The sequence below is a fragment of the Marmota marmota genome, unplaced genomic scaffold (assembly GCF_001458135.2).
Source record: "Marmota marmota marmota unplaced genomic scaffold, marMar, whole genome shotgun sequence".
Taxonomy (NCBI): Eukaryota; Metazoa; Chordata; class Mammalia; order Rodentia; family Sciuridae; genus Marmota; species Marmota marmota.
Window position 1 is genome coordinate 41,830,240 of NW_025999932.1, and position 19,426 is coordinate 41,849,665.

General features: G+C 45.3%; 1 protein-coding gene and 2 long non-coding RNA genes across 5 annotated transcripts in view; 2 read left to right on the plus strand and 1 right to left on the minus strand.

Annotated features, from left to right (window-relative positions):
* Positions 1-2,882, plus strand: part of Tsc22d1 (TSC22 domain family member 1) — a 114,303-nt gene extending 111,421 nt beyond the window's left edge. For all 3 annotated transcript variants that reach the window (XM_048800946.1, XM_048800950.1, XM_015484317.2), the window contains 2 exons: positions 310-361; positions 1,527-2,882. In XM_048800946.1, the coding sequence (XP_048656903.1) occupies positions 310-361; positions 1,527-1,784 (310 nt within the window). In that variant the 3' untranslated portion in view covers positions 1,785-2,882. The remainder of the gene's footprint in view (positions 1-309; positions 362-1,526) is intronic.
* Positions 2,883-9,297: 6,415 nt separating this feature from the next.
* LOC125616163 lies at positions 9,298-17,171 on the minus strand. The gene is made up of 2 exons (XR_007346811.1): positions 17,018-17,171; positions 9,298-10,497 (listed from the first exon to the last, which is right to left on the minus strand). It is a non-coding gene; the product is annotated as an uncharacterized LOC125616163 (long non-coding RNA).
* Positions 17,172-18,470: 1,299 nt separating this feature from the next.
* LOC125616164 overlaps positions 18,471-19,426 on the plus strand; it is a 37,192-nt gene continuing 36,236 nt past the window's right edge. Inside the window, exon 1 of the long non-coding RNA XR_007346812.1 lies at positions 18,471-18,570. This is a non-coding gene — a long non-coding RNA (uncharacterized LOC125616164). The remainder of the gene's footprint in view (positions 18,571-19,426) is intronic.

The following is a 19,426-nucleotide window of genomic DNA, read 5'->3' on the forward strand; positions in this document are numbered from 1 at the left end:
ACTGTGACATGGATATTGCTTTTTGAAATGTTCAGAATAGCGTTATTTTCGCAGGTCTGGTCAAGAGAACAGGCTTTCCCACATTATGTAATTTAGCCCTTTGTGGCTGAGTAAAATAGGGAAATGCCTGGATAGTCGTTAGTAAGAGAGTGGCTGTATTTTCTGGAGGGTGATAAATTTCATAGCGTTTGAGAACGTTCAAAATATGATGTTAATAACATCACAGAATTGAGAGATCCGTCTTTTATCTTGGATGCTTAAGGTAAATTCCATTTGTTTTTGATGATCTCTTTTATCCTCTTTTTTCAGCTCCTCTGGTGCAAGTGTGGTAGCTATCGACAACAAAATCGAGCAAGCTATGGTATGTACTGATTAAAAATCATTTGTATTAAACGTGGGCACAGCACAGAAAGCGAGATGTCTTGGGGTGGAACCAGTGCATCCCTTAGGACTAGATGATGTAGATTGTTCTTCATACATTCAGAAAAGCTGCTGCTATCTCTATTCTGCCAGCGTGGGGCCACATACCATGGCTGCCATGGACGAAAAGGCCCTCAGGGTATTAAATGTTCTCTCCTGGACTGATTTCATACAACCTTAGGATTTTTTTAGGGTGTCCCCTTTTGCTAGGAAAACGCTGGCTCAGCATCTCCTTCCGTTGGTCCTGGGCACATCTTTAAGGATGTGGCTTCACTAGGAATCCTAAAATTTTACTAGGGAGCCTGGAGTGGGGAGGGCCCCAGAAGTGGGGATCTCAGTGAAGAGCCTTCTAGACCGTGCACAAATGGATCCCCAGCAATGCATGCTATTGCAGAATGAAGGAGAATGGGAGAAAAGTTTTGTTTTCTCAGCCTGCGCTTGGATTTCTCCTATTTTTTATTTCCGCCTTGGCCGTTCTTTGTTATTGGAGCAGCGCCTGTGGCTCTTCTCACGGGATTCTCTGCCCACTGTTGCTAGGCAAACTCCGAACCTTTAATTCGGAGCTATAAATAACTCGGGCTCCCATTGGCTGCGACGTCTGCCCAGGTTTCTGTGATGTCAGCTTAATCACGAAAAGAGGGGGGCCTGGGGTGGAGAGAAGAAAATGCGGCAACATGCTCTGTAGGAACTGGCTGCAGCCGGTGCTGAGGGAGGCGGCTCTGGAAGGCTGGGGAGGGACTTGGGGGCGGGGAAACAGCCACTAAGCTGCGGGCCTGAACATCCCGGAGGCCTGGCTCCAGGAACTCAGCGCCCAGTGTAGGAGCCCAAGTGCATTTTGCCATCGCAAATAGGAACCCGACTGTATGCGTCCCTGCTAACCCCTGCAGAGGAACCATAGAATTTTGGAAGGCCTGATCACTTATACTTTAAACTTAAGTACTGTGCACTTGTGGTTGTATTCAGATTTCCCTAAGTCTGGTTTATTGAACTTCAAAGGCAAAATATGTGAAAGATTAGGCCTAGAGAGCTTTGCAAAATAATGCTTTAGAAATTCAGAGTCTAGGAAATAGTAGATTAAACCCTTTTTCTCCCCCTTTTTCTTTTAGGATCTGGTGAAAAGCCATTTGATGTATGCAGTTAGAGAGGAAGTGGAGGTCCTCAAAGAGCAAATCAAAGAACTAATAGAGAAAAATTCCCAGCTGGAGCAGGAAAACAATCTGCTGAAGACACTGGCCAGTCCTGAGCAGCTCGCTCAGTTTCAGGCCCAGCTGCAGACTGGCTCCCCTCCTGCCACCACGCAGCCACAGGGGACCACACAGCCCCCTGCTCAGCCAGCGTCCCAGGGCTCAGGACCAACCGCGTAGCCTCCTATGCCCGCGCAGAACTGGCTGCTGCTGCTGTCTGAACTGAACACACCAGGAAGATGTACTAGGGAGAGTCTGCCTCCACAGTCACCCATTTCATTGCTCGCTGCAAAAGAGATGTGAGACTGACATATGCCATTATCTCTTTTTTTTTTTTCCAGTATTAAACACTCATTTGCTTTTGGCTTGAAGAAATTTATTAGTTGGGTGAATTAAAGGTTACAGAGAATTAGCATGGATTGTACCCTGTGCAGCTTGGCAGATAATCTGAGGAATGGTTAATTGATGCTGAGGAGCTGTGTGCCTTTCCATCCCTTCTTGCTGCCCACCCCACTTCCAGGAGTTCTGCTGCTGGTAGTGTACTCCATGGGGTTAGGAAGCAATGGAGCTCCTCACTGGACTTTGTACTCTCCTCTCCTCCCCATGAGGAACTTGAAAGGGAGGCAAGAAAAAGACTAAAAGGAGGGGGAATGCAGTTCATTGTACACACTGACGACTGTCACCAAAACCTATAAAAAAAATAGTACTGTGCCTCTTTTATTAAACAGCGGATGACACAAAACTATTAGTGATAAAACGGTGACAGGTAGCTGGGACCTAGGCTATCTTACTATGAAGGTTGTTTTGCTTATTGTATATTTGTGTATGTAGTGTAACTATTTTGTACATTAGAGGACTGGAACTACTGTTTAGGTTGTACAGATTGAAATTTAGGTGTTTCTTTGGCTGTCTAAAGAGGTGTGGATTGTCTTTTATATAGAGACCTACATAAAACTGCTACATGACAAAAACCACACCTGAAGAAATTTTAAGAATTTGGCACAGTTAGTCACTTTGTGTAATCAGAAATCTAGCTGCTGAATATTTTGAAGTAAATCCTTGTTCATTGAAGTCTTTGGATTGAGCAGGTTGATGACTTTGAAAAATGATCAGTTTTAGCTAATAAATTGGAGTTCCCAGTAGGGGTTTCTGCATATCACCTGTATAGTAGCTATATGCAAATGTTCCTGTGCATGTTCTCTACACAGTTGTAAGGTGTCACTGTATTTAACTGTTGTTCTTGTCAACTTTCAATAAAGCATATAAAATGTTGATAAACAAGTGTTTCCATATTACAGTGTGAACATAATTGCAGGTATTTCCACAACTGTTTGCAGGTTAAGCTAAGCAATTTGGCTAGTAAAATCCTGACAGGGAGTAGAACTGCTGGACAAAGTAGGAGTGTGATGTGGAAGGAACTCGACACGGCATTGTTGGGCTAGTAAGAGAAGAGACAGTGGAGAAGATGGCACAGTTCTTCCAACTCTAGCATGTCTTGGACAAGTCACTTCACCCCTGTGGGCTGATGAAAAGGATTGCAAGATAAACGTCTTAAATTTTCCTATGGCTTTAAAATTCTGGAATTCATGAATATCTTCATCTTCCAATGTTTACTGAACCAGATGGGAAATAAGCCTTATTCTGTTTTTAATCGAGTAAACATCTTTAAGATAAAAAAAAATGAAACTTAGAGATATCTGATTTTCACTTTAAGGACTCTTCACCTTGGGTTGGGATGTCTCTTGTAGGGTGCTCTGAGCTTCTAGCTTCTGGGGCAATAATTTATTTTGTCCAAGCAAAAGACCTGATTTCCAGGGGTTGCCTGAACTCTATTTTAAGTAGGACCTGATGATCAAGGGAGTCCTTCCCAGCTGATTCTATAAGAATGTAAAATAAGTCAAAATTTAAAAATACACTGGAATCCTAAAGCTAATTGTCTATAATCTGCCTGAGGACCTTAGCAACAGCCCTTTGCCATATGGGAATCAGAGCATGCACAAACTCTATAAAGTGCTCGTAGGACAAGGACTTAACTTTCTGAATCTGTCACTTCTCCATTTGTAGGAGATTGACAGGTAAGTGGGTCATGAGACTCCTGAAAAGGCTCAGATGGCATGCGTGAGTTAGAAAATGGAAGTATTGAAGCAGTGAACTAGCTGCCCATCATAGCCTGCTGGCCGTTGCCCAGAGATGTTTGGGGAACTTGAAGAGGACTCACAAAAATCTTGTGTCATATTAATTTGAAGATCAGATAATTTTGACTTAAATTAAGGGATACTTAGGTAGTAATTATATTTTATTCAAAAAGGAAAACTGTAGTGAGTAGCCATTTCATCTTTTATGTTTTTAAATGAAATTTCCTAACATTGTATGTGGAAATTGTGGAGGATTTGGAAAAGCTCAATCTCTTCTCCATTACTGAAGAATCCTTTCAGTCCTTCTATTAAATATGTGAAACTCTGAACCTGAGCACAGTGGTGTACAACTGTAATGCCAGCTGCTTGGAAGGCTAAGGCAGGAGGATCACAAGTTCGAGGCCAGCCTGGTTAACTTAGTGCGACCCTGTCTCTAAAATCAAAAAAAATAAAAAGTACTGGGGTTGTAACTCAGTGGTAGAGTACCCCTGTGTTCAATACCCAGTTCCTTCCTCCCCACAGAAGAAATAAAACTCCGTTGAAATTTTGGTAGCCAAATACTGTATGTGAAGTCAGAATTAATTATTAAAATTGAAAGATGTTCCCATAGGTGCCTTTCATTTATTATATGTATTTTAGGTGATTGACATATTTAATCATACTCAAAAAAGGTGTTTTGCTACTACAGACCTAACTAGGCCTTATTAGCCTGTAGGTTTTATATAATTGATTGTATCATATTTATGTTCTGTGGGGCAGGAAAGATTTCTAAGGAGAATGGAATGCTGGAGGGCAGTGGGTGTTCATGACATCATTAATTGCAGCAGGACAGACCGCCTTTCAATGAAGGAAAAGCCAAGGAATTTTACATGATTTTAATGAATGTCTGTATTCTGTTTCAAATTAGCTATGTTCAGTAACTGCTTTTTTTTTTTTTTTTTTGCATATTTTAAGAGCAAAAATTTACTCTTCATTTTGTGATGAATATGCCATGCCAGAATCAGTTTTTAAATTATGCAAGAAATGTATAAAAGTTAATTATAACTAAAATTAGAAATGAAAATGAATTTAAATACAGACACCGCTGGTCCTTACGTGTATAAAATGTGTAAAACAAGTAATTGAAGCTGCGGGGCCTGACAACATGACTGCTTTTAGATGTTAACTTCAGCTCCATTCAGACAGCAATAGTGGCAGAATTAGAAACAGAGCCAGAGAAAATGAAGTTTCCTCTCCCTCTTAGGTAACAGGGTTTGAAATGTGCCGCAGGGTACCTGCACTGGTGTCGGGAGGAACAAGCACCGGGAGCTAAGAGACTCTGCGGGCAGGAGGAGGTTCAGAACCCCTCAGGCCTGATTTCTCCTCTGTAAAAGGACTGGATCAGATTACATCCTGTCCTATATGCTTTGAACTTCTGCTTTCCACTGTGACTTGATTTTATTCTAACTTTGGGAGGAGGGTGTATGTGTGATGTGTGTGTTTGTTCATTTAATTTCTTAGACCAAATTAATTTGGTTTTAATACTAGTTTTGTCTGTTACTAATTAAGTGACCATGGGCAAGTTACTTGTTGGCATCTGTGGCCTCATGCCTCAAATGGGGACCTTCCGTCTCCATAGGAGTTTCGTAAGGCAAATATCAGAAGGTTGAAAGCACAGAAATGGGTTCAAAGCAACCCTCCAAACAGTGTCAGCTGTTGCTTTTGAGTTATTCATTCTCTTGTTCATAGTTGTGTGTACATGGCTCTGTGTGTGTGTGTGTGTGTACTGGAAGTGAACCCAGGGCCTTGCTGCTGGGACAGTGCTCTCCCCCCCTGAACTACATCCCAGTTTAAAAAAAAAAAAAAAAACAACTTATTTTGAAACAAGGTCTCACTGAGTTGTGATCCTCTTGCCTCAGCCTCCCGAGTAGCTGGGATTACAGGTGTGTCCAGCTATGTATTTAATTTTATATTTTTCTTAGGAGTAAAGCTATTGCAGCTTGATTTTTCTGAGAGCTTTTTGATTTAGCATTTGATGATAGTAGTGGCTGTTTAAACTTTATTATGAAAATGTGCACAGGAAGAAAATGTTCCTTGGAGAATGTGGGCAGAATGCACCATTTCTTCTGTATCTAAGAAATGATGCCAAATGACAGCTGTTTGATTGATGTGCATTAGAGAAGGGATTAACTGGGAACTGTCCATGTTTGAAAATAATGTTGGTGGAAGTAAGTAAACGGTGAAGAAAATATGTCTTAAATTATTAATTCTTAATGGAGAAAAGTTCTACATAAAATAGTGCTATGGAATGCCAGGCAGGCCTGAAATTATAGGATCAGTTATCGAATCCTATCAGTAGCTACTGGAAGACTCAGGAGCCTCTAAAAATGTGCAAAATTGCTACGATATTCCAAGGTAGATCAGCGTGCTAAACCAGTTATTTCAGACTCCAGTGTCTACCAGATATGACAAGAAAGCCCCGAGTGAGTGAGTGAGGTAAGACACAGAAGGTACAGTGACTGGCAACTGAGGAGGGGAGTGCTCGTTCTGATGGGTTCAGCTGCCACTCAGTTCCATCCAGCTGCCGTGTGGGAATTCAACCATCCTGTTGCCAGAACATTCAATTTTCAAGATGTAGAAATTCAGGGTTCTGTCTGGAAATAACTGTCTTCTGAACATTGTGCAGACCAAATAAAAGCACACCTCCTAAGCCGATCAGCCCACAGGTCACAAATTTCCACCCCTGCTTTCCATCTTCCTTCTATCTGTAAGAAACAAGCTTCTGCCTAAAGTGGCAGCTCACCTTTCACCTCAAAACAAAACAAATCTGAAAAATCTTTTGGATTAGAGAAAGTGGACACAGCTTTAGCTGGTGAGCTACGTGTTAGTCTGTTCAGAGAATATTTACTGAATACCTTCTACGTGTTGGAGATAAGTAGAGGGAGCAGGCCTCAGGGACAGCTACGCAGCTGCCTGCAGGACAAATGAGGTCATTTTTGTTTCGTTTTCCAGCAAAATTTGCCTTATGTGATATAATATCTGAGCCATCCCTGCACTGTTCCTTCTCAGGTGAGCCCTTTGGCAGAACATTTCTGAATTCTAAGAGTTTCGCTGAATAGGTCACATTTCCTCATGGTACTCTGGCCCTGCCATTACATTTTATAGTTGACTCAGGGGCAGAGACAGTTGATGTGATACCCCAAGGCTGCATCTCACACACACACCCCAATTTCCAGGGACAACATATATTTCAATTAAAATAATGTGTCCCATTGCTTCCTAATCACATTCAATTAATGCCCTAATATGTGGTTTGCAGTCACTGTAGACCAGGTGACCAAGAAAGTGGAAGACTCAGTGACTTTCCAAGGACCAAGAATACAATGGAGGCTTTTAGGGTGACCAACTCCACCAGTTTGCCCAGGACTTTTGGTGCCTACTCCAGGAAAGTCCTAGGCAAACTGGACAAAGTTGGCCACCCTGGATCCCATTTCCTCTTCTACTTGGACACAGTTATAGCTCCCACCCACCATGGGGTGAAGTGTAACCATGGTTTAGTGAGTACTGAAGTGACCCATCCCGAGTTGGCCCATATGAAAACCACACTCGGTGATCTGCTGTGCCTCTTCTCCTTCCCCAAGACCCTGGAACCAGGCAGATGAGGATGAAGTGACCTCAGAAGTAACAGAGCCCTTGTCAGCTGAGTCCCAGAATGACTGGAGTAGGGTGCCCTTCCCCACTATCCTGGAATCAGGCAACCCTGTTCCATGAGCAAGGGTGCTCCCACCATTAGGCATTTTAGAATCATCTGCTTCAGTGATTCTAAATGCCCTGAAGGTGGGTGCTACTGTCAAAAAACTTAAGCCACTGTGACACTGACAATGGTTGGGTGGTGGGCGGTGATGAAACTATTGGAAGCCAAAGACATTGAGATCCGTACTGTGAAGTGGAAAAAGCATTTTATAAAAACTCTCATCTGTGAGAACTTAGAAGGCTAACCCCACCATGTAACTTGTCACTGTGTAGCTCTGACAGGCCAGGGCGAGGGACCTATTGCTCCTCCCTGTTTGCCAAGAAACTCACTATTTACCCCTTCTATGTTTTTCAAGAAAAAGATGAACTCAGAAAGGAATTAGTTTGTAAGTAGAAAGGGAATAAAAGATGTGGGAATTTGGGACTGTGCAGTATTGGAAAAGCTTACTGCTTCAAACCCCAAAGAGTTGGAAGTAAGACTAAAAATCAGTAAATGTTCATTAAGTCTTTCTGATTAAGCAAAGTGCTCCATCCCTTCAGCAAAGATTGGACAATTCATGCCATCAGGTGACCTTTAAGTGATCATCCAGCTGATGAGGTAGGGGAGAGAGACGAACAAAAAGATAAAATAGGCATGGGAAGGGAAATATTTTACATCCTAGTACTGACACAGTGAATTGACTGTAAACAAATAAGGGAGAAGCCTAGTAAGTGTTCAAGGAACTTTTACGACCAACGAAAACACAAGCCAATGGAGCCTTAAATAATAAAACAAAACCTTGTTGGAATTTTCAGATGACACTTAGGCTTCCACAGTTGCAGGAGCTGGAAGTGGGTGAAGCACTAAAGCTGTCCAACTCCAAAAGAGAGAGTTCTCCCCAACACCGTTTTCATATGTGGCCATGGGGAGATACTGAACAAGAAGAGCTTCTCCCACAGAGCTGGGAGCCTGGAACTTTGGAGAACAATGTGCCAGGGATTTCTTAGCAGAGAGAATAATCAGGATGAAATCAGAGAAATCCTCCACTGCCAAGCTAAAGGAGCCTTCTCAGTGCTTGCCTGGCAAGACGTCATAGCTGCCACGGCCTGGGGCCTACTGCATGTCTCTCACACTTCCCAAGGAGTTTCACTGCAATTACTGTGCCCACCACTGTGCATTGTCAGTGGAAAGGAAGATAATTCGTCTCGGTTCATAGATCTCCAAACCTTGGGGAGCCCATCCATACCTGTGCCTCATGTATAGAATTGGACCTGGTGTAGAAGTTGGATGGGGCTTCGGATTGTTGCCTGAGACAGGGAGTTTGTTCTGTCAGGACAAGAAGATGAAATATTTATTAATTTTAGTATATTTTTTGTGGTGCTGAGGCTGGAACCCAGTGCCTAGCCCATGCTAGGCAAGCGCTGTACCATTGAGTTACAAGCTCAGCCCCTGAAATATTTATTTTGATCCACTGGCAGAGACTGGCCGGCATTTACCAAAAATTATTCTCCTCTTCCTGGGCACACAGATTGCATTTCCCAGATTCCCTTGCAGCTGGGTGAGCCCACGTGATTAAATTCTAGCCAATGGAAGATGGGCAGAAATCCTGCCCTCTCATTTCCAGGCCTGGTTCATAAAAACTTCCCATGGGCAATCCTCCATTCTCTTTCCCCTCCAGTCAGCTGGGTGGAGACAACTGCAACCACTTTGAAAATCACATGTTGGAAGATGTCACAGCTTTATCAGCCTGGGTCCCTGAATGACTGACTGGAACAGAGCCCCTCCCCCATTTCCCCAACCTGCATGTACTCTGGACTGATATACAAGAGCCAGAAGCAAATTCATATTATGTTTTAGGCATGCATTTTTGAGTCTTGTCATCTTTACTGGTACATAAACATGGGGAATACGTGAAACAATATAACAACAGATTAACATAAATTGAGCATATCAGAGCCAGGGTGCAGTAAATAGATGAATAGCTACATGAAAAAGGTAAATCTTGACAGTGACTTTGAAGAAACTATAAAACCACTCATGGGAAGAATAGTTTGGGGCATAGTTGTTGAAAACAACTATGTGGTACGAATTATTTTCCTAAGTGTTTAGAAAAAAACTCTTCCATATAGTGAGACTTGAAAGAATTTCCCACGCAAAGACACTTCGCGGGGAGAATTCCAATTTTATTGCAAAAGGCTGTGTGCTTATATAGAACTAAGGGGAGATGGCAGGGCTTAGATAAATGGCAGGCCACCCGTTTATTGGCAAGTTCTTCCAGATATCAGCTCCGGAGCCCAGGAATTAGTTCTTATTGGGGCTAAGGTTCCCCGCCATCAAGATTTGAAATCGGCGCCCACGGGAGAGTTCCCACGGGCGGGAACTTTTCGCGCCACTGCAGAAAAGAGGAAGGTAGGAAGAAGAGGTCCTTAGGCGCCATGTTGGGGTTTTTCTCTGGAGTGCGGCTGCCGTTTATACTTTTCCCAACAAGACTAAGCCTGCTTGGGTTGTAAAATGTAGCTCACTTTGAGACATGCCACTGGCAAAGTTTCAGGTGAGATCAGAGGCACAGTCTGGTACTCCTCAAGCCACGCCAGGCCCACTGGTCAGAGACATGTTTTCTCAAAGAGTGACTTAGTGCTGTCCCTTCTGAAACTGGAGTACTGTTCCAAGTCCTAGCATCCCAGAGTCTGTATCCCCTCCAGTCAGCAGCTGCTGAGTCATGACTGCTGCTCACTCACCTTGACCAGGCTTGGCAATCCAGCTGCGGCAGCCCCACCACACTTGCAACGGCTCCACACTGACAGTTGCCAGCACGCGCCTCTCATCCAGTTCCATACCTGGCCCAGGTAGCCATTGAGCTTGTTTTCCAAAAACCAGCTAATTTCATGTCTCCACACTCACCAAAGGGAGTGAACATGGAGACACCATTCTGGGCTGGCACGTGAATCCCATCCCTTCCAGCAAACAGCAATAGGCAGGATCCTGCCCCAAGCTCCCGCCAGGCTAGCGAGTCACTTGGCCAGAGAATTCTGTGTCCTTGAAGAAACTAAAAAGGGAAGAGTGGGTTCAAATTGAGTCAGAATATCCACAGATGAAGATCCTGCATGAGGGTAGATTGTACGTCTTCTCTCTGTCCAGCAGGGTACCAGACAAAGCCACAGCACAGACGACACAATTACATTCCCTATTCCCACATCACAGCCACTTGACCCAGAAAACCCAGTTAAATGTTTCTATAGACAATACTACTGTTTATTCATTTGTGACACTGGCCACACTTACCAAGCACCCACAATGTGCCAAGCTTAGGGAATCACTTGGGTGTTACGGGTGAAAACTGAAAGCAGTTTACTTCTGCTTTTGAGGTGCCCTGTCTAGCGGCCAAGGCAGATATATTACGAATAACTATAATACATGAGGGACACGGTACAGCGAAATATTTGGGGAACAGAGGAAGGAGGAATGAGTATCTGAGAAGTCGGTGACTGAGGGAAGGAAGAGACACAGCTTTACAGGGGAATTTCTGGTCTCAGCTTGTGCTTATTTGGGGAGAGTGTTATGGTTTGGATATGAGGTGTCCCCCAAAAGCTCATGTGTGAGACAATGCAAGAAGATTCAGAGGAGAAATAATGGGTTATGAGAACCTTAACCCCAACAGTGAATTAATCCCCTGATGGGATTAACTGAGTGGTGACTGAAGGCAGGTAGGGTGTGGCTGGAGGAGGTGGGTCATTGGGGAAATGACTTTGGGGTATATGTTTTGTATTTGGTGAGTGGTCTCTCTCTCTCTCTCTCTCTCTCCTCTCTCTCTCTCTCTCTCCCTTCTGATCATCATGTGAGCTGCTTCCCTCTGCCACTCTTTTCTGCCATGATGTTCTGCCTCACCCAAGAAATGGAGCCAGACTTCTGTGGATTGAGACCTCTGAAACCCTGAGCTCCAAATAAACTTTTCCTGCTCTAAAATTGTTCTGGTCAGGTCTTTCAGTCACAGCTGTGAAAAAAGATGAGTGAAACAGAGAGGTATTACGGTTCCACATGCTGTCACTGCCAGTGTTCCTTCTCCCTCCTGCCTTTAGGAAACCCGTGTGGTAACAGAAATGGCCCTGATTAACACGCACTTGGCCACAGTGACCCAGCCTAGTCAAGTCAGGGTGAACTTCAGTCATGTTACTCAGGATCTGACCCCAGTCTCTTTCTGTCCCCTCTTCTGTTGGGATTGCCAGTTGGAACATGAAAGTGAAAGTGAGCAGTCATGAGCAGAAAGCTGGGAGACGTTGCAGGAACCGCACTGAAAGCAATTTTTGTGGGCTGAGCTATGGAACCGTGTGACATCATTTGATCCCTACGGTCTTCTGAGATCTAAGTCCTGGACGTGGCTCTTGTCTCTGAGCTGGTTTAACTTGGTAGATTTGCTGTGACTTGCAAACTAGAGGATTCCCAATGAATAGAGAGATCCTTTCTCTGTTCTCAGAATGTCCCTGCAACATATGACTGTACATGGCGGGGAAGCCCCAGGATAGATGCATGGCTCAGGACAAGTACAGCCCAGCAGGAGAGGCCAAGGATGGAACCCTGGCAAAGCTGGCCGGAGCAGTGAACCAGCCAAGGACAGTCATGGCCTGGAGAGGCCAGCCCCAGGAGCCACAGATGTCCAGGAGAAGCGGGCAGGTAGCGTGGTGACGCGCTTGAGGAGCGTGTGTGCCGAGGTCATGGAGCAGAAAATGTGATGAGCTCAGATGAGTTGGAGCAGAAACCTAAGGGGCTGAACAGTGAATGGGCGGGGAGAGTTAGGAGAATTCAACATTCTAAAGAAGCCAGCTATAAGAGAAAAAGAGAACAACTGGACAGGGGGTGGGGGCAGGGTTAAAGATAGGAGACACTGCACATGTTTATCGATCATAGAGATAAAAACTGGCAGTCCCCAAGGAAGCAAGAAGAACCCGGAGCCACAGCACAGGTGGAGGAACTGGCAGCTTCTCAGAGCAAAGGCAAGGAAGCAAAGGCGGGGCCCACACACATGGGCTTGCGGGTGCTGGGAAACTGGACGTTCCTCCTCCTCCTCATCAGCTTGGCCTCTGTGAATAGGGAAGTGGGGACCTGCCCAGGAAGTTCAGATGGCAAAGTCTGGGAGGGAGTCTGAGAAAATCAGAAAAGAGAATCACACACAAGATCTGAAGAAGGAAGTATTTGAACTCAAGGACTTTTGATTCCAATAGCAAATCCAGACCTCCCAGTAGCCTTGCAGTATCTGTAGATGCCTCTGCCTCCTCCTCCCAAAAAGCAGGGGGCTGGGAGAACAGGTCTGACCTCTGGGCTGTCCTGAAGATAATCAGTGACTCGAATGGGAGAAAATGGAGGCCTGGATTTCAGCAGTGGTCTAGAGAAGGAGGTGGGATGGGATTTAGAGACGTGAAAGTTGTGGGATTGAGAGGGCCAAGTCACCAGCTAGATACAGGGGTGGGTGCTGGGTGGCTAAGTGGGACGAAGAGTGTGGCTCAGGAGACTTCTGTCCCAGCAAATAGGGACACCTTCCGAGTCTCACAAGAGAATCACATCACTAGGAACAAGAGAAGGCCACTAAGCAGACTCTAGTTCCATCTCTTCCTACAGAGAGGGAAGCCTGAATCCCGGGGGATGAAGTCACTAATTCATGATCAAAGTCAGTGTCCATGCCAGCCCTGGACCCAGAACTGATTAGAAGAGAAAGGAAAGAGCTGGGGAGAAGAAAGGAAAGGTATCCAGTCACCCCTTCCTTCGCTCATTCCTCCACTTCTTCATTCAGCCAACAATACTTCAAAGCGCTGATGCCACAAATATGAATATGGCTCAGAACCTGACTTTTTTTTTTTTTTGTACCAGGTTTTGAACCCAGGTGTGCTTGGTCAGTGAGCCACATCCCCAGAACTCGAGATCCTCCTGCCTCAGCCTCCCGAACCACTGGGATTATAGGCATGTGCCACCACGCCCAGCCAGTACCTGCCTTTAAAGAACTTCTGGCCAGTGAAGAAAGATAGCTGTTGGAATCAAGTATACCATGGGGCAAGAAGAAAGTAAGGGGTATTTCTCTCAGTGAGACGCTGTCTCTAAATAAAATACAAAATAAGGCTGGGGATGTGGCTCAGTGACCACGTGCACCTGAGTTCAATCCCAGATATCCTACAAAAAAGAAAGGAAGGAAAGAAGAAAGAGGTATTTCTGCCTGAAGTGTGGGAAGCCTCTTGAACCAGGCATGAAAAGATGAGCAGAACTAAGCAGCAGAGGACATGTCAGCACAGGGAGCAGGGACGCCAGGCCTGGACAGGTGGGCCAGGAGGGGCTGTGAGTAGCAGCTCGGGAAGCAAAGCCCTGGATCAGCGGCTCTGGCCTGGGGCTGCAGGGTGGAAAACATGGGAGAAAGCTCCAGAAAGAGGTCTTGGTGGAGCGAGCACGTATTACAGTCTCTGCCAACAGAAAGGGAATCCAGTTGCCTAAGTCACTCAGCTCAGAAGCGGAGGAAGAGCTCCAGGACCCACTGGGCCACAGGATGGGCAAGATCCCCCCCACAACCCAGCATGAGAGCTCAGGATCCCAGCGGCAGCAAATCAAAAGTGACAGTGCTGGGGCTGGGGATGTGGCTCAAGCGGTAGCGCGCTCGCCTGGCATGCGTGCGGCCCGGGTTCGATCCTCAGCACCACATACAAAGATGCTGTGTCTGCCGAAAACTAAAAAATAAATATTAAAAAATTCTCTCTCTCTCTCTCTCTCTCTTTAAAAAAAAAAAAGTGACAGTGCTAAAATCTATGAGGGAGGGTGGGGGACTGGGATTAGCTCCAGCTGGGAAGAGGCATCCAAGATAGGATGAGGAGGATTTTGCCAGAGCAGATTGGGAGTCACAGAGTGACGGGAGCTCTATGGGGAAAAGCATTAATTATTCTGATGGAATTTCATACTTCAGCGAGGGAGCAGATCTGGATTCAAAGCAATGAGTAGCTGAATTTGCAATTGCTCTGGTTTCTTGGAGCCGTGGCTCCTCTGTTCCACTCAACCCTCTTTTGTCACTTGGCAGAGTCAATGATTGTCTTATGAGGCTGCCTTGGTGTGTCATTTTTTTTTTTGTTTGTTAAATAACTATCGAATGAATGATTGAATACACAGAAACGGAGATGAGAAAATATTCAAAATAATCTCTATTCTAAAACCTTTAGGGAAACCTTTTTAACCCTGGGATTAGAAAACAGAACTTTTGTGTCTAGTGTGGTGGCACATACTTGTAATCCCAGTGACTCAGGAGGCTGATTCAGGAGGATCACAAGTTTGGGGCCAGCCTCTGTGACTGAGGGAGGCCCTAAGCAATTTAGTGACACCCTGTCTCAAAATAAAAAGTAAAAGATTGGAGATATAGCTCAGTGGTAGAGCAGTACCCCCAAGTTTAATCCTCAATACCAAAACCAAAACCCAGAAGGTTTGGCTCATCTGCAAAGCCCCAAATAATTTAGCTTTCTTTTCCAAGGTTTTAATCTTTTGTATGTGTGTTTGTGAGTATGTGCACGTGCACGTGCACGCACCTTGGACTCCTTTGGCAGCTGGTAAAGTCTGAAGAACCCCTCTCAGAAGAAAGTTTTAAATGTATATGGGATCACAAAGAAAATGTTTATGCTAAAATACAATTATCAGAATATTTTTTAAAATTATCTATGGTCATAGGTATGCTCATGTATTACCACACTAATAACAAGATTTGTTAGCAAGCCTCAATGATCACTGTAATTTCAAACCAGCGATGAGCTTAAGGACTTTTTAAAATACCAGCCACAATCATAACAGATCTGAAAGTAGCTATGATTTTTACCAATAATAAAGTCACAGAAACTGATGACATTGCAAAGGTTTGTTGCCTGCCATTGTTACTGAAGGAGATGCCAAGTGACGATTAGAGATCAGTGAGTTCAAAGTGTGGATTCTCGATGTAGCCACTGAACCCGGCCATGAACTTCTGCACGGTCATTCCTCAGCATCCTCCCCTGATCTGATTGCAAAGGCCATGGTCACCAGGGAAGTGACACACCTGAGACTGGTCCCTGCTGAGCCTGCAGCAGAATCATCCCAGGCAGATCAGTAGAGGAAGTCAAGTTGCTGGAGCTCAGGATCATTCTGGCCCATCAGATACGGAAGGAAATGGTGGAGACACTGGTCTGCTTTGCCTGAGACCATACGGGATTTGCCTCCAGAAAAACCACTGGGCTCAGACGCTCTGACAGGTTGGGTAGGCTCCTGACTTGGTTGATGAGAAGCAGGCCTCTCTCCCATTGTCAAGAACTCAAGGAAACTCTGAGAGTAAATACCTTGAGCTACCAGCAGTCAGCTGAAGGATTTTTTTTTTTTCTTTTTCTTTTTTGGTACCAGGGATTGAACTCAGGGGCACTTGACCACTGAGCCACATCCCCAGCCCTTTTTGTGTTTTATTTAGACACAGGATCTCACTAAATGGCTGAAGCTAGCTTTGAACTCCCATTCCTCCCGTCTCAGCCTTCCCTGCTGTGATTACAGGCTGCACCACTATGCCCAGCAGCTGAAGGATTTTGTTCATCCTTTTGTCCTCTGGGTTGTGTATCAATTTGGAAATGAGGCAAAGGAACAACAAAACAGAGAACTGGTGAGAAATGTTTGGAAACACGTGGCATTTCTGCACTGGGCTCAACATTTCTGCAGGGCAGTTTGGCAACGTGGACCCAAAGCCTTCAATCTGCACTTATGTTTCCATGTAGTAACCCTGCTGCCGAAGGTTTTTCTTCAGAAAATAATTTTGTTTATCAAAACAATATGTGCACAAAATATTAATTGGCGTTTTAAACAAAATGAAAAACAACTCAAAATAATCAATAAACAAATCACCCACAATATATTGCAAAAAGAGCAAAACCAAAGGTTACCAGGGTCCAGAAGTCTATTATAGTACTAGAGCGAATTGGAAAGCTGAAACACATATTCAGAAACAAAGCCCACCGCACCTGCACAAATGGCAACAGTGCTCCCCTCCACGGGAGGCTGTTGTTGGGAATTGTTCTCTAAGTTCTCTAAAGTTCTTTCAGGGAACATGTATAATTTAGCAACATAGATTATTTTCAAGACCATAAATGGTAAACTTGTGTCTGAAAGAGGGACAGCTGCATTTGTTTCAAAAAAAAAAAAAAATCACTTCTCCATGATATTCCAGCTCAATTCACACATCTATTTCTTAACAGTGTGAATTCGAGGAGGACAATTTAGAAAACAAAAAGAAGAAAGAAAGAGGAGGGGGGAGGAAGGAAGGAGGGAAGGAAAGAAGGAAGGCAGGGAGGGGAAAGAAGGAATATGAAAGGGCATCAAGGGAAGGTCTGGAGGGGAAAAAACCTTGGGGCCCTCCCCTAGGTAACAGCGGGAAGCCTGGTATTTAAGCAGGGTCTACACCCAGCCCCACACTCCCAGTGAATTATGGGAGCTCATCCCAGGCTGCCATTATTCCTGGGTGGCTGGCAGGGGAGTGGCGGGTGTCTCCTGGGCTTATGGACAGCTGACTGCAGGCCCCTTCCCCACACTAGGGCGCTCACCTCCACCTTCAAACCTGGAAGAAGCAGGGGTGATGGGTCTTCTAAGTGGTGGTCAGCAGGGTCCAGAGAAATCCAGACAAGGAACTCAGGCTCGAGTTGCTGAGAATGTGGCCTTCTGGAATCTGCCAACGTAGCATGTCTGGAATTCCTGATGCTTTGCTTTGGCCTTACAAACCTTTTCTTTCAGAGACTGATTGAATCTCAAGTGTAAATATTTATAGTACCTTCATGCTTTCACTCCACAAATATTTTTTAATATTGCTCTCTCATGAGAGAGAGCAAACTGTTTGTGGCTCCCTCTAGGACTGTTGGGGCCCTCCTGCCTCACTCTGAACAGGCAGATTTCAATTATTTTTCCCAATTTGGCTAAAGGAGCCCCTTTAGATGAGATGGATGGGCAGGTTGGGGGAGGAACCCATGTCCTGGGCTCAGTGGAGGCTGCCATGGGGTGGGGCTGGGAGGCAGAGGGTGGAGTTGGTCCAGGAGGGGTTGCCATGGGCACAGCAAAGAACTCACACAGGGGTGACTGCAGATAGTTAGGCAGGGCTGAAGCCCCCCAGGAGTGAACCCGTTTGATGTGTACGGAGCTAACCTTGATTGGCAAGTTTTTATGCATATATTAGGATTCTCCAGGTAAACACACCCAGGAGGAGAAACATAGATCTCTAAGAGGGGATTTACCATGGGAATTGACTTAAACAATCATGGAGGCCCAGAGGTACAAGCTGGAGATCCAGGAAAGCTGGTGGTGTGATTCAGGGCAAGTCCAAAAGAGCTCTGATGTCTCGAGGTGGGAGAAAATGGATACCCCCTAAAGAGAAGGGAGAGAATTCTTTCTTCCTCTGCTTTTTTGTTCTACTCCAGCTGTCAGAGGATTGGATGATGTCTACCAGCCCGTGGGAGGACTATCAGCTTTTCTCAGTTCCCCAGTTCAAATGCCAACCTCTTGCAGAAGGACCCCCCGCAGGCACACCCAGAAATAAAGTTTTTTTTTTTTTTTCTTAGTTGTAGTTGGACATGATGCCTTTATTAATTTATTTATTTTTATGTGGTGCTGAGGATCGAACCTAGTGCCTTACACACACTAGGCAGGTGCTCTACCAATGAGCCACAATCCCAGCCCCCAGAAATACAGTTTTACCAGCTATCTGGGCATCTCTTGGCCTAGTCAAGTGGACACATCACATCAAGGATCACAATGCCACTTGTTCCTCCCTTCACTCCACCTGTCCACCTGTAACTAGTGAGTTCTTTATCTGTTCTATATACTATGTAGCTCCAAATGTCAGAAAATAGCTGCTGCTGACTAGGAGGAAACAGAAAAGTAAACAACTATAATCTAGAAAAAATGCTTGGGGAATGTGAATTTAAGGGACAGTGTGGGAGCCAAGAAGGAAGTGACCAGCTCTGTGGGAGGAGTGAGGTGGGGAGGGGGTTCTAAGCAGAAGGAAGAGAGTTGTCAGAGCAGAGCCTCGGGAAACAGGACAGCCTGATCTGGGAACTGGGTCTTGCAGCCAATACCAAATCTGCTTACCCTAGAACATGCTAGCAAGGTGAGCCACCAAGAGAGGTGAGCAGGCTGATGGCAAGCAATCAGACTCACCTGGAGAAATCTTGTGGTGATATGTGTGGGCCAAGTGGGTTAGGGATCTCAGGCCGGGCCATGCCAAGAGCACTGGGAAAACTGTGGCCATTTAGGAATAAAACGTAGGATGTGATGGGTGAGGAGAGGAGGGGAGGACCAGCCACGACTGATGCTGTGCCAGGCAACCTCCATGTTTGGGGACAAGGAGCTGAGTTCAGTTTTGAGTTGGTTATGGGAAAGCCTGGGGGTGAGGGCAGGAGGGACTTAGTCATTGGGATGTGGAGCTGGGGAGGGAGAACTCTGAACCAGAGCTGGGCTTTACAGACCATATTGTCCTAGTAAAGGGGCCTAATGCAGAGCCAGGGAACTTGGGGCCAGCCCAGCGCTACTAGTTGTGACCTTGGGGAATTTATATTATCTCCCTGTGCTTGAGATTCCTCCTCTGCAGGTGGCCGTTGGTTTGGGGCTCCGGGAGTGCTCAATGCATGTTAGCTATTGCTATGGCTATTTGGGTCCCTTCATGGTTGGGGTCTCATGATGCATGAGACGCCCAGGGAGAGTGCTGCAGGTGGACAGGGAAAAGCCTGAGGACTGCTGGATCCACCGGCAGGTAGGACCGCTGTCACGCTCTATTCCTGGGGCCAAATGGTGGTTATGTGTTAAAGCCTCACCAGGTCTGTATCCAAATGTATCAATCAGTTTTGTTTTATGAGAAAACCAAATTAAAATTTACTATTCGGGTCTGTCAATTAACAAAGTGACCCAGTGAACACCTTACAGGACATTTTGAAGGTATATGAGAAATGTTGGTCCACTGTGGAGTC